Source organism: Loxodonta africana, chromosome 25 (assembly GCF_030014295.1).
Source record: "Loxodonta africana isolate mLoxAfr1 chromosome 25, mLoxAfr1.hap2, whole genome shotgun sequence".
NCBI classification, from domain to species: Eukaryota; Metazoa; Chordata; class Mammalia; order Proboscidea; family Elephantidae; genus Loxodonta; species Loxodonta africana.
Genome location: NC_087366.1, coordinates 20,798,465 through 20,811,700, shown reverse-complemented (window position 1 = coordinate 20,811,700; position 13,236 = coordinate 20,798,465). Strand labels below are relative to the sequence as shown.

The window sequence follows — 13,236 nt, the reverse complement described above, 5'->3', positions numbered from 1 at the left end:
TTTTCACCTCCTCAGAATCACCTGTTTCTGAAATCATTCGACCCAATTCATGAACCACAGGCAGTGTCTTTTTCAATAGGTTTTTCAACAAATGTTCGTTGAATTGAATTTAGTTTGGCCAGGGATGTTGGCACAATAAGACCATATTCTTACTGAGAGTGGGGAAAATTTTTTAAAAGACCATGACTGCTTAATATTTAAACAAACTGTTCGCTGTTTAAACTATGGCATTTTTCCGCCAAATGGGGAAACTGAGCAGAAACAGGTTTACAATCTTAGCATTGGTCTTCCATATGGTTGAGTGTGACAAATGATGTCATTTGTCACAGATATGCTAGTCACCAGCAAATGATGAATGGTTCCAAATGCAAGTTGGAAACAACAGTTTCTCTCTTCTCCAATGCATTTTTTTTTTTAATCTTCTGTCCTAGGGCTCAGACACTTGTAAGTTACCAGGCTTACAGGCCAGCCAAGGCTAAAAGGTGTTGCCCTTGCTGGGAAGAAGGTCTTGTCTGGGAGCAATTGGTAGTAGCAGATATGGCATGACTGTTTCTCTCTCTCTTCTCTCTCATATTTCCTCTGAATTTGACATCGCTTTTCAGGAGTGGCCGGAGTGGATACCCCTCGATGAGTCCACTCTCCCCGCAGGAAATATTCCAGTTGGCGTATATGGAGCCCACCGATGATGGACAGTTCCAGGAACAACAGTCTCTGGTGAATGAATGAGTTATATGACCCGGGAAATGCTTCCTTGTTTTCCTGATCCCTCCCACCCTCATTTTCAAATTATATTTCATAGTCATGATCCACCAGAAAAAGCTTTTCCAGTAGTCCATCCAGTTACCCTGGGAACGTCCTGTTTTCACCCCTTTCACAGTTAAATTTCTCATGTTCTCTAACAGATGCTCACTCTTCAGGTTTTATAATCCCAGAGGCCCCTTACCTGCTGCAGGAACTTACACTGCTTCAGGCTAAGCCCCCATAGTTTATACCCCGATCATCAAATGTAGAAGCAAAAGTCACATATAAAATCTTGCCTTTGATACGGAAGCTTGAGATGAATCATCAGAGAGTGAGTGGCACCAGCTGTGCAGCTTAGTATAGGCAGTACTGCTCTTGAGAGCACAGGCATGTCCCAGCCAGCCCTCAGTGATGGCCGTCTTCTCGAGAACTTAGGAGCAGTGTAGGCAGTAGTGACTAGCCCTGTGCCAGGAGGTACAGAGGAGTCTCTTGCCTCTGCTCTTTGTGGGTTCAGGCAAATTGGGCCTTTGGGTCACAGTTCTACAAGGTCAAAAACATTCCAACAGGTCCTTAGAGTCCCTTTCCTGAGCCCAAAATGAATTTCCTATTAGCATAAGTGGTAAAATTCTCTAGAGACTTACTGAGTCAAGTTGAAGCTTGGAGAAGAGAGGGCAGATTGAAGTTTAGGTTTTGCTAATACAAAGCTAAAGTACAATTTCCAAACGTAAATGGACTTTACCATTACTCCTAGTTCAGAAGCCTGGAGATCAAGTTCCCTCCTGAGCTTTGATGTAAAGCCTGAGTGTTCATTGGCCTGAAGGAAAAAGATAAAACCTCAACCTTTGAAAAAGTCCATATAGGCAGGTTGCACTAAGCAATTGTACATCTCTTTGATTCTAATACACGTGCAGTTTTTCTTTCTCCGTTTCTCTCCTGACACTTCCCCAATTCTGTATACCCCAGAGCTATCCTGAACAGAAGTCCTGGGTGGAGTGTGGGTGTGGCTTGCTTGTGGGGTGCATGTCTGATGGAACGGGCACTGTTCAGAGGTGGGGGAAGCATCTCAGTATCTCAAACAAATGAGCGATTTAGTCACCTGTGTTTGCTGAGACAGAGAATTGAGCATGGTTGCGTCTGGGGAGACAGCCAGCCCAGACACCCCGGGGCGTGAGTGGTTGCCTGAGGGTGGTCCTGGTGCGGGGGGCGGGGGGGTAAGAATTGGTGGAATGATTCCCTGCCTTTCCCTCTGAGAAACTTAGCCCCAAAGCCCAAGGAATAATTGGTCCAGATAGTTTGATTTCTTAAAAGTGCCTCCCAGCGTCCTTCAGCTTGCCTGCCTGGTGATGGGTCTGATGGGAAAAATCTCAGTAATGTGTCCTTTCTTTCACAGGGAAGCTTTCTTTCTGTCTTTTTTTTTTTTTTTTTAATTGTGCTTCAGGTGAAAATTTACAGAGCATATGAGTTTCAAGCTTTCTTTATTGTATCATCATTTCTGAGGGGCCCCCCAGAACTGAGCCGTAGTGCCAGGACTCTGGATACATGTTCATCTCATTGTCAGTACTGGTGTCTGTAGTCAGTTTCGGTGTTAGCCCGTGCTGCACACTCACCACTGTGTACTCCTGGCCATCCCATGGGGCTGCTGCTCCGTGTCCTGAGGCGTGGCCGTGACTTGTGTGTGTGCATATGGAGTGTGTGTGTGTGTGTGCGTGTGTCTTACACCGCCTCTGACACCGTAGGCTACAGTGTTGTTCCACATCTGTTCGGAGTCGGACCTGTGTGCTGTATAAAGCATGTCCTGCAAACTCGGTAACTTCCTCAAGTGCACACACCACACGTCCTGGGAAGGTGCTCCTCCCATTCACACCAGAAACCACTCAGCCAGATGGTCCTGGAGGCTGAGGGGTGTCTCAGGTGCCCTTTCTTTGGGCAATGCCCTACTTAGACGCTCATGTTTTAAGGGTATCATTTCCTAAAAATAAGGTAGCTTTTTTCTGCTGTAGTCTCCGGATAACCAAGATGTTCCTAGGTTTCTTTCTTTAGTGGCCCATGTAAACCCCTCTAAGGCAGCTCCATTCTTTATGCAGTGATACTTGCTATTTGCATAGAGCATGCACATCGGCCAAACTAACATTCTTTAACCAGGAAAATAACATAAAAGAACTGGACAGGGCCTTAGAGATTCCCGATCCAACTTCCTGATGCCCCAGAGCAGCACAGTCCAGTATGATAGCCACTAGCCACATGTGGGCAAGGAGCACTTGAAATGTGGCTTGTCCTAATTGAGATGTGTTATAAGTGTAAAACATAGACTGATGTCAAAAGACTTGGTACAAAAAAAAAGAATGTAAAATGTCTAATTTTTTATAATGATTATATGTTGACATCATATTTGCATATATATTGGGATAAGTAAAATATGTTATTAAAGTTTCATCTGTTTCTTTTTTTAATGTGGCTGTTACGAAATTTTAAATTACATGTGTGGCTTGCATTATATTTCTCTTGGACTGTACTAGCCTAGAGCATTCCTGACAGATGGCCACCCACCACATTTTGGGATGGTTTCAATTATGAGAGAATTCTTACCTAATAAAATCATGTGTCTTAAGGCTTGAGAACATATCTTTGACTAACATCATAAATTGGTATATCCCTTAGATAAGGGGTTCTATTTAATTGATAAGAGGCTTTTTATTTTTAAAAGAATAAACCGAACACTACCGCCTCTCCAAAAGTAAGCTTCACATATCTAAAAAGTATTATTACCAACAATTTTTGTCTCACAAAGCTATACAATCTGAAGCATTGCTCAGTGAGAAAAAAAAAAAGAGGTGATACTGGACTACTAAAAGTGATCTTGACCTCTCAGTCCCAGTTGTTGTTGTTAGGTGCCGTTGAGTCTGTTTCGACTCATAGGGACCCTATGCACAACAGAACAAAACACTGCCCGGTCCTGTGCCATCCTTACAATCATTGTTATGCTTGAGGTCATTGTTGCAGCCACTGTGTCAGTCCACCTCATTGAGGGTCTTCCTCTTTTCTGCTGACCCTGTACTTTGCCAAGCATGATGTCCTTCTCCAGGGACTGATCCCTCCTGACAACATGTTCAAAGTATATAAGATGCAGTCTCGCCATCCTTGCTTCCAGTTAAGGAAATTAAAAAAAAAAAAAAAGAAACCTTAATTGAATTTGGAATGTATTTCTGAGCTGTTTGAAACATCCGGTATACCACATATCTGCACACATAGACACACACACGCACACAGCTGAGACCTTAAAGATATAGGTCTCTCTGAAGACCATTCTTGGTATGGAGCAAGCAGAATATCCCCTGGAGGGGAGAAACAATGAGATGGAACCAAGTCCCACAAGCGTGGCTGTGTGTTTATTTCCAGGAGCCAGAGGTTAGTGAATTAAAAAGCGTGCATTCCTCTAACCATGGCATCTACCTTCCTTCGGACACCCAGGAGCATGCAGGATCTGGGAGGGCAGCCTCTATGCCACGCCTGACTGTGGATCCCCAGGTAAAAAGCAACCACCACCCACCATATGCAGTGGCATCCCAGGCTGTATTGAATTGGTGGGTTATGAAATAATATCTAATCTTTTCAGGGGAGCTTTCAACTTCCCCTGCCCCTTCCGTATCAGCAAGGCTTGGCTCATAGGCCATCTTTAATAGAGCACTGCTACTCTTCCTCAGTGTGTTTTCAGGGAACCCCTAACCACACAGCCCAGCCACCAAGATGGCATCACTCCCTGTGGATGGGCCAAGCACTCTCAAAACTCAACCAGCCATGCAAGAGATAATTTCCAGGATTTCTTCTGTGCATTTTTCCTTCCTGTTCCCCTTTCCTGGCTGCCCCAGCACACATGCAGTTACTTACACACGTAGCTCTGTGTCAGGACCGTCTCGTCCTAACCAGTGCAGGCCACGCCTCATTTCTTTGTCTGTTTACCTGGCTTTATTTTTTCTGTCCGTCTGTCTTACATCAAGTTTTGACAGAGACAAGAAGTTTTTGTGGATCTGTTTTGACACCTATGGCAAATCAAAATGCCAGCGTTTAAGGTAGGACTGGGTAGGGCTGATGGTGGGGAGAGCACCGCAGTCTCAGTAGCTGTTGAATTGCACGCTCTCCCCTCGTGCACTAGGGCAGGGCCTTCTGTGGCAAGGGTGAGGGAAAAAAGGCAAAGCCATGCTTTTTTCATGGTACAGACTTCTTGCCAGTTGGTGTAGACTTTGTGACAGTTACCCTCCCATATTTCACAAGTGGTACTGTGTTTGCTGCAGGTCCTGTCTGAGCCCCCCTGGTAGATGGCTCTGTGGGAAGTTTGCAGAGTACCTGCCTGCATTCTGCTTGGCTTTGCCCTAGTACACTCAGTTGCTTGCTTTCCTGAGCAAGAGAAGACCCTGGATCAGTTCCAATGACTGTGTTAACATAACAAACCTTCTAAAACAGCCTTCTCAGCTAAGGTTTGAGCAAGAAGGATTCAAGGGAATGCCACCACAAGGTTACAGTTTTCGATCTCCAACAGTCTCAATCCCACTTCTTTCTTACCATCAGATCTCTTCAGTAATTAATCCAGACCTTTGTGTTCCTCTGGGGGCTGATATTTTCAGGTGTTGACAGACCCTAGCTCCATGAGACGTTCTTTTTCCACTATTCGGGATAAGCGTTCAAATTCCTCGTGGTTGGAGGAGTTCTCCATGGAGCGAAGTAGTGAAAACACCTACAAGTCACGTCGCCGGAGCTACCACTCCTCCCTGCGGCTGTCAGCACATCGCCTGAACTCTGACTCAGGTGAGGTCTTCCCCGTTTGCCTCTTTTGTCAGGCACCAGGCTCCTGCCCTGATGGCTGATTGAGCATGGACTGCAAATCATGGGGAACAAAAGTCAGATCAAGATAAGGGTTGAGGAAAGTCAAGAAAGAAGAATGCCCCTTACCAAAGGGGGTTTCTATATCTCATTTACACCCTGAAACAGACCAAGGTTCACTGTATTCATCAAAAGGCTGATGAAATTCCTTTCTTCAGGAATACCCAAAAAAACCGAATAGGACTATAGAAATCATTAGAATTGAAGTTTCCAAATGACCTTTTGCAAAGCTTTCGAGATTCCTTGAGAATATATCGAAGAGCTCCTAGTGGAGGCAGAAGTCAGGCAGGCTGGGCTGTGGCCACCAACTCCACTTCTACCAAGACTGCTACCTAAAATTGTGTTTATGTGTTTCTCACTTAAACTTTTATTTATTTATTTTAAAGGAAAAGGAGTTGTGCTGCTAGAAAGCAGTTACTAGGTTGAGGAATCAAAAATGAAAAAGCAGTGACTTGCACCATATCGTAGGGTCAGTAAGTGGCAGAATTGGCCCCAGAATCAAGAGCCTTTGACTTCAAGCTCAGTATTCTCACCCTGGCTTTGTTAGGTGTGTCATTACTTAGTTCAAACATACTTCTTAATTCCCTTCTGCTGGTACCATCTTCTCCCCAAAAAGCTCCACATCTCTGTTTAGGACCTAGAGGGTTCCTGGGCCATGTTATTGACAAAGAGTATTCATTATCATGTCTAGGGTAAAAGGAAGCAGAAGAGAACAGATAGCATACTTTGTTGTACATGTCTTTCTGGTGGACACCTGGAAACTTAACTTAATCACTGAAGGGTTTTCTAGCCTTTCTCTCCTGCCTCCCTTTCAAATCACCTGTTGACATGCCTGGGGAAGTCAGGGTTCCTTAGGGGCCCAATCCCAGGGAGAGATGAGACACCTGGGGAGACTTCTCTTCATCTTCAGTGGACAGTATGGGCTGAGTTAAACCAGTTGCTATTGTTGTCTCTTACAGGCCACAAGTCCGACACCCACCGCTCAGGGGGCAGAGAGCGGGGGCGATCGAAAGAGCGAAAGCATCTTCTCTCTCCTGATGTCTCTCGCTGCAACTCAGAGGAGCGAGGGACCCAGGCTGACTGGGAGTCCCCAGAGCGCCGTCAATCCAGGTCACCCAGTGAAGGCAGGTCACAGACCCCCAACAGACAGGTGAGCACAGAGAGCAAGCTGAGCCTTCCGCAGGAAGACAGGGAAGGGTGTCTGTGGCTTTAAGTGTGGAATGCGGGCATTGGGCAGCCACACTGAAACACCCATAAAGACGTCAGTTTCCCAGGAACCTACAGTCACTATGCCTGGAGATTAGCTACTTAATGCTTGTGTGCTCAGAAATTAAATGAATTCACAGAAAACCAGTTTTCCCCAAAAGAAAGACAATGGTGTTTAGAGGTCATCCCATCCCAAGTCTTCATAAGCCATAAGTACAGAGCCACAACACATGAGTTAACTAATATCTCAGCCAGATTTGGGAGGACAGGCTCATCCTTGAGCCAGAAGGGTTTCTTTGATCAGTCGTTTGATCCTTAGTATTTGTGAAAGTGGTGATTCATCTCTCAGACCTGCGTTCCTAAGTCAGAGCAGTTCACCCTTATTTACCTAGCTTCCAGCCACCCCAAGAGGAAAACCATGTCTTTCCTTCTGGCCTTTTGCTAAAAACACCAGCCAATACCTAAGAAAGAATTGCCAGAGCTCTGTGAAAAAACCCTATGGCCCTGCTGTCCTCCTCACTCCCAGCCCTGTCTCTATTCAAGGCGCTATGAGACCCACTCAGCAAAAATGATCACTGGGGAAGAGCGAGGCTGCTACTGCAGCCGACTTCTAGAAACAGGCAGCTGAAAAGCTTACCTTCTGGAGCAGTGGTTTCCCATTTTGGTGCAGACCAGGAGCACCCATGGAGCATGTTATAACTGCACATTCCTGGGACCTCAAGAATTCTGTTCCAGTAACTTGGAAGCGAGACCCAGAAATCTGCATTTCCCCAGGAGATTCTGAAACAGGTGGTTCATAGGCCACACACACCTTGAGAAACTCTGTCCTGGAGGTCCATCTACCAACACCTGGGCGCAGATACCTTTGGGGATAGGTGAAGAGGTCAGGTAAGGACTGAGCCAACAGATGAGTATGTGGGATGTAGAGCCAAGTTAACCTCCATGAGTTAACTTCCATGAAGACATGGAAGCAAGAAGTGAAGGTAAGAGAAGGAATTTGCGATTCCCTTAGATCCACTTCCAAGAAGGGTTTCCCATACAGAACAACCCCAGAGCATTTGTTCACCTTGTTTGCGGTGTTCTTTCTCATATTTTTTTTCTAAATTTTATTTATTTTGTTATTGTTGAGAATATACCAGTGCAACAGTTTCTACATGTATGATTTAGTGACACTGATTACATTCTTCGAATTGTGCAACCATTCTCACCCTCCCTTTCTGAGTTGTTCCTCCCTTATTAACATAAACTCACTGCTCCCTAAGGTTCCTATCTAATCTTTTTGAGTTGCTGTTGTCAATTCGATCCCATGTAGATAGTTCTCAAAAAAGCATAATGCTCAAGGAAGACATTTTTTACTAGTTAAGCTAAACAATTACTCGATTTTAAGATGATTTCAGGGACTAATTTTGGTTTAAGGTTTAAAGGTTATCTCAGGGCAATAGCTTCAGTGGTTCATCCAGCCTCCATGGCTCCTGAAAGTATGGAGTCCACGAGAATTTGAAATTCTGCTGTATATTTTCCCCCTTTTGATAAGTATTCTTTATGGAATCTTTGATAAAATGTTCAGTAATGGTAGCTGGGCACCATCCAGTTCTTCTGGTCTCATGGCAAAGGAGGCAGCTGTTCGTGGAGGCAATTAGCCATTCATTCGATATCCTCCTCCTGTTCCTGACTCTCCTTCTTCCTTTGTTGCTCCAGGTGAATAGAGACCAATTGTTGTGCCTTGGATGGCCGCTTGCAAGCTTTTAAGACCCCAGGCACTACGCAACGAACTAGGAGGTAGAGCAGAAGCACTAAACACGTTATTAGGCCAATTAACTGGTATGTCCCGTGAAACCATGACCCAAAACCTCCAATGCAAGGAACCAAATCCCATGAGGTGTTTGGTTGTACATAAGCAGCTTCAGCGGCTACTTTTTTTTTTTTTTTGGTGTTGTTGTAAATATATCTATCACACAACTTTTGCCAATTCAACGTTTTACAAGTGTACAACTTATTGACAGCAATTACAATAATCACCTGTGCAACCCTACCCTTAATCCTTAATGCAACGTCCCATCACCATTAACTCCCCTTTTCTCCCTCCCTCCCATCCTTAGTAATAACTAATATACTTTGATCTCTATACATTTGCCTTTTCTTGTCTTTTTCTATGGAGCCCTGGTGGCATCACATAATATTTGTCCTTTTGTGCATGGCTTATTTCGCTCAGCATAATGTATTCAAGCTCCAGCCATACTGTAGCATGTATCATGACTTCAGTTCTCCTGCTGGCTGAATAGTATTCCATTGTATGTATATACCACATTTTATTTATCTATTCATCTGTTGATGGGCATTTAGGCTGTTTCCACCTTTTGGCTATTGTGAATAGTGCTGCAGTGAGTGTTGGTGTACAGGTCTTTTTCTGAGTCTGTCTCACATTTTTAAAGTCTTTCTTTCAATGTGTCACTTGTTACATAACACAGAGCTTCCAGACCCTTGCTACTCAAATTGTTTGTTCCAGGGACAAACATCCATGACATCATTGTCTCCTGAGAGCTTGTTGCACATGCAGACTCTCAGGCCTCACTCCAGACCTGCTGAATCCACATCTGCATGGAGATGCGTATGCACATTAAAGGCAGAGAAGCCCTGGTCTAGAGGACATTGACTCCTCAGTCTCCTCAAATCCCCGCTGTGAACCCCAGCCTCCCTTACCCAAACCCGATAAAAAAAAAAACGATAGTGCATGTGAATTTGGTAGGGGGCTCTAGCTCAGCTCTTCCTCCTGGACAATTCAGACTCCACGGGCTCTCCAAGGGGTCAGGAACGTTAACAGGGTCCTAAATGGGGTCCCTGCCAAGCCCAGACTAACATGCCACATCTCTCCTGCTATACAGGGCACGGGCTCCCTGAGTGAAAGCTCCATCCCCTCTGTCTCTGACACCAGCACCCCAAGACGAAGTCGGCGGCAGCTCCCACCAGTCCCTCCAAAGCCTCGGCCCCTCCTTTCCTACAGCTCCCTGCTGCGACACTCTGGGAGCCTCTCTCCACCCGCTGATGGGAGTGAGGGCGGCTCCCCACTCACCTCCAAGGCTCTGGAGAGCAACAACACTTGCCTGACCGAGTCTTCCAACTCCCCGCACGCGAAGCAGAGCCAACAGTGCTCCCCCCAGCGCTACATCTCCGAGCCCTACCTGGCCCTGCACGAAGACTCCCACGCCTCAGACTGTGGCGAGGAGGAGACGCTTACCTTCGAAGCCGCTGTGGCCACTAGCCTGGGCCGGTCCAACACCATCGGCTCCGCTCCGCCCCTGCGGCACAGCTGGCAGATGCCCAATGGGCACTATCGGCGGCGAAGGCATGGGGGGCCCGGGCCAGGCATGATGTGTGGAGCTGTCAGTGACCTCCTGAGTGACACGGAAGAAGACGACAAATGCTAGAGCTGCTCCCCCCTCCGATGCATGCTCTTCTCTCACAGGGAGAAAACCAAGACCGAATTGGGAAGCCAGTACAGCCCCGGGGGGGAGGAAGAGGGAGGAGGAAGATGGAAGGACACCATGCATTATCAGAGAAGAGGAAGTGAAGGACAAAAGGAAAACCAGTCAAACCCACCAAATTGCTTTATTTCCCTCTGCAAGATGGGCACTGCCATAGTTCTGCCTCTTTGCTAGGGAAAGAAAATACAGGAACATGGAGGGCTCTTCTCATGGAGAGGGGGCACGAGGATGGCTTTGCTTCCATTTGTCCCTTCCCACTTTTCTAGAAGCTGTGGAGGGATCTAGCAGCCCGTGTCTATGCTTATTGCCCTGAGTAGCCTGGACAACTTCCTGGCTCATAACTGGGGAGGAGCGGAGACCAGAGGGGACCAATCTTCTCCCTCACCAACTTTTGCTCCTCAGCCAGCACTACTGCCACCAGGGTGGCTGCAACAGCGTCTCATGCATTTTCCTGTGGCTTGCTTCCCCCAGAGAAGCACAGGCAACGCTCAGGAGCACTGGATGGCAGGGTAGGAGGCAGGGAGGGAGGAAAGAGCTGAAGTGGCAGGGGCCAGGGTGCTGTGACAACAGCAGCAAGGGCTGGTCTGGGTGAGAAAAGCCATAGCCCAGAGCTCATGCCGCGGAGGACAGAGAGGGTCAAAGAAGTGGGGAGCAGGTGGTGCTGTTGGGGACAGACCTCCATGTCTGAGACCTATCACCCACACAGTAGGTGTTGTGAGTGTCGGCTAGGATAGGCTAAGGAGGTCACCCAGGGTCCATGAGGTGCCTGAGGCTCTGGCAAGGGTGATATTAAAAGCATTTAACAACCCAATGGCAGGAGTGGATTTTGGCTAGAGTGCTGGAGTCCTGTGTAAGCCAGGCATTGATCCTTTAGATGCTGGTCATGGGAAAACCCTAGGGTGGCAGAGGGGCACTTAAAAGACTCGAGGAAGAGTCTGTCAAATAGAATAGAAGTGAGTCAATATGTGTGACCAAGCTGCACCATAGCAGTGTATACTGGCCGAATGTTAGCCCAGACTCTGGTCCAGGAGGCCAAGGGCCTCTCTGCCAAGCAGCAAGGCTAATCCTGTGCCAACCCCAGTGAGGCCAAGTGCTGGAGACTCAGCCTTCTCTGCCACTGTGCTGAGAGGGCAGAATACACAAATCCAAGGTGGGCCACACATTGCCTGTTGGGACGTTTATAAAGATGGGAAAGGCAGATGGATTGAAACAGAGAGTCTTCAATGAGAGAGTCTGAGTTTACTGAGGACCTCTTGTGAGAAGGGACCGTATAGCCTGGCAGCTTCTTCTTCTGGCTTGTGGTTCAGAGTCCATTTGTTAGGGTGTCTTTATGGCAATTAGTAAATATACCTCAGCTTAGACCTGGGCTCCTCATTCCAGCAAACAGGCTCTGACAGGGCCTTATCACATAATGTGACACGATGGGCCCCAGTGGCCCTGAATATTTCCCTGGGCCAGGATGGAATTCAAACCCCCCCACCCCCCGCAGCAAGTCAAAGGTGGGCAGAAGACAGTCTCAGGCCACTGAGATCATTCCTAACCCCCACAACTTAGAAGTGTTGGGAAAGAGAGCCCTTTCTGAGCTAAGCAGCTCTCCTTCAGTATAGACTTTCCATTTGGTTAAACAAATCGCTGCTCTTATCTGGGGCAGCCCTTGGAAATACACATCTCCTTTAGTCCCTCCCCAGCCCCCAGGACCATCACAGTAAGTGGAAGGATCCCTGGAGAAGGGTGCAGGCGTGTCCTCCTTCCCCAGCCAGGGCCTGCTGGAGTCCACCTCCCAGGCTCCTCCATGGGGAGAGTCTGAGGAACCCTGGTCAGGGATCTCAGTGAATAAATGCTGGGGCACCTCCTCCAGCTCAGACAGACTCCGCCTCTTGGGTAGGAGCAGTTCATGGCTGTGATTTTCTTAAAAGAAACCTCTTTTTTTTAAGGAGTTGTTTCTTTTTCATTGTTGTTTTAGTTGAAATAGAAATAAGGCATAGCAGCATCAGCTCTGAAAGCCAAATCCAACCATGTGACCATGGGATCATTTGTCATGGCCCCCCTTCTCTCCTAGATGTTGATGGAGCTTCATGAGCCACGGTCAGGCCTACACCAAAGTATTCCCAGGGCACAGCGGCAGAGACCAAGGCCTCCCATTCACAGCCCCTCTTCCATTTTTATTTCCCTCTCCTACTCAGCTCGTATGTGCTCGGGGGTAGCTGGGAACATGAACATGACTGTCTAACACCCTGATCCTGACAGGTACAATTGTTCCCTAAGACTCTGATGCAGGGCCTGGTAGTGTTTCTAAGGTTTCTTCTGCTCAGTGTCATTTCATGCCAAAGTGCTGCTATGGGCTGCTGTGTGTGCACAAAATGGCTTTCTTCCACCTAGGAAATGTGGCTTTCCCCAGGGACAGGCTTACCACAAAACAGCCGTTCTGAGCCCGTGAGTCTATTGCATGATGTTCTCAGCCAATTGAAGTGATGCCTTACACTGGCAGAGCAATTACTAGAAATGGAATTTGCCTGCAAACAATATTATGAACGCTAAACTTATTGTGCCAGGAAGGCTTCCTGCACACCTGAACTCCTTGAACTCACAGGAAGAAAAAAAAAAAAAAAGGCATTTGATTTCTGAATAAAGTTGTCTGACACATGGCAGATGTGGTCCTTGACCAACTGCCTGATTTTTTTAGTACCCGTGAACTTATGGACTTTTTTTTTTTAATTCAATTTCCCCTAACCAAGAAATCTAGTTTATTTTCCCTTAGCCTGCACTTAACCTTCTATTAAGACCAGAAAACAAGAGGAAATTCTCTGTTAGGTCACGGAACCTATTATCATCCTCCTCTACTGCCCCTGAATAGACATTAGCCCCAGTTTTCCACTCAGTAGCCGATTGTGACATCCCTTCCTAGATATCAAATTCTGCTGCTGTTTTCCCT

General features: G+C 46.8%; 1 protein-coding gene across 3 annotated transcripts in view; it reads left to right on the top strand.

The window, feature by feature from the left end:
* CACNA1E (calcium voltage-gated channel subunit alpha1 E) overlaps nt 1-10,793 on the top strand; it is a 359,405-nt gene extending 348,612 nt beyond the window's left edge. For 2 of the 3 annotated variants that reach the window (XM_064276555.1, XM_064276554.1), the window contains 4 exons: nt 603-714; nt 5,361-5,541; nt 6,576-6,766; nt 9,705-10,793. In XM_064276555.1, the coding sequence (XP_064132625.1) occupies nt 603-714; nt 5,361-5,541; nt 6,576-6,766; nt 9,705-10,247 (1,027 nt within the window). In that variant the 3' untranslated portion in view covers nt 10,248-10,793. Of the gene's footprint in view, nt 1-602; nt 715-4,137; nt 4,267-5,360; nt 5,542-6,575; nt 6,767-9,704 lie in introns of all 3 variants that reach the window. The other variant, XM_064276553.1, reaches the window with a different exon arrangement.
* Nucleotides 10,794-13,236: the final 2,443 nt, after the last annotated feature.